Source organism: Cystoisospora suis, assembly GCF_002600585.1.
Source record: "Cystoisospora suis strain Wien I chromosome Unknown contig_3592, whole genome shotgun sequence".
Lineage (NCBI taxonomy): Eukaryota > Apicomplexa > Conoidasida > Eucoccidiorida > Sarcocystidae > Cystoisospora > Cystoisospora suis.
Window position 1 is genome coordinate 38,830 of NW_027156387.1, and position 291 is coordinate 39,120.

Consider the following 291-nt stretch of genomic DNA (forward strand, 5'->3'; position numbering starts at 1 on the left):
TGAGGTGTACATACACCAGAAAGCACATCCACATCAGCGTGATCCTCATTCTTGTCTTGATCCTAATGGATCATCTGATCTGGTGGAGGAGAAGATGAAGACGTCAGAAGAGAACTCGATGCAGAAGAATCGACGTTCTTCTTCTTACTATCGACTGCAAGACATCCATCTCTTTCAGCGTCAACTCTTTGATTTATTTCTCCGTAAACAACTTACCTTCTCTATCAGCCAACTCGCCGCCGCAGTCTTCATCTTCTCAAAGGTACACACATATCCAAAGATAGATAGATA

General features: G+C 43.0%; 1 protein-coding gene across 1 annotated transcript; it reads left to right on the forward strand.

Annotated features, from left to right (window-relative positions):
• On the forward strand, positions 1-240 carry CSUI_006972 (uncharacterized protein; the record flags this gene model as incomplete). The annotated part of the gene is made up of 1 exon (XM_068067122.1): positions 1-240. A coding segment is annotated over one exon (237 nt), but the record flags the coding sequence as incomplete, so codon positions are not given.
• Positions 241-291: the final 51 nt, after the last annotated feature.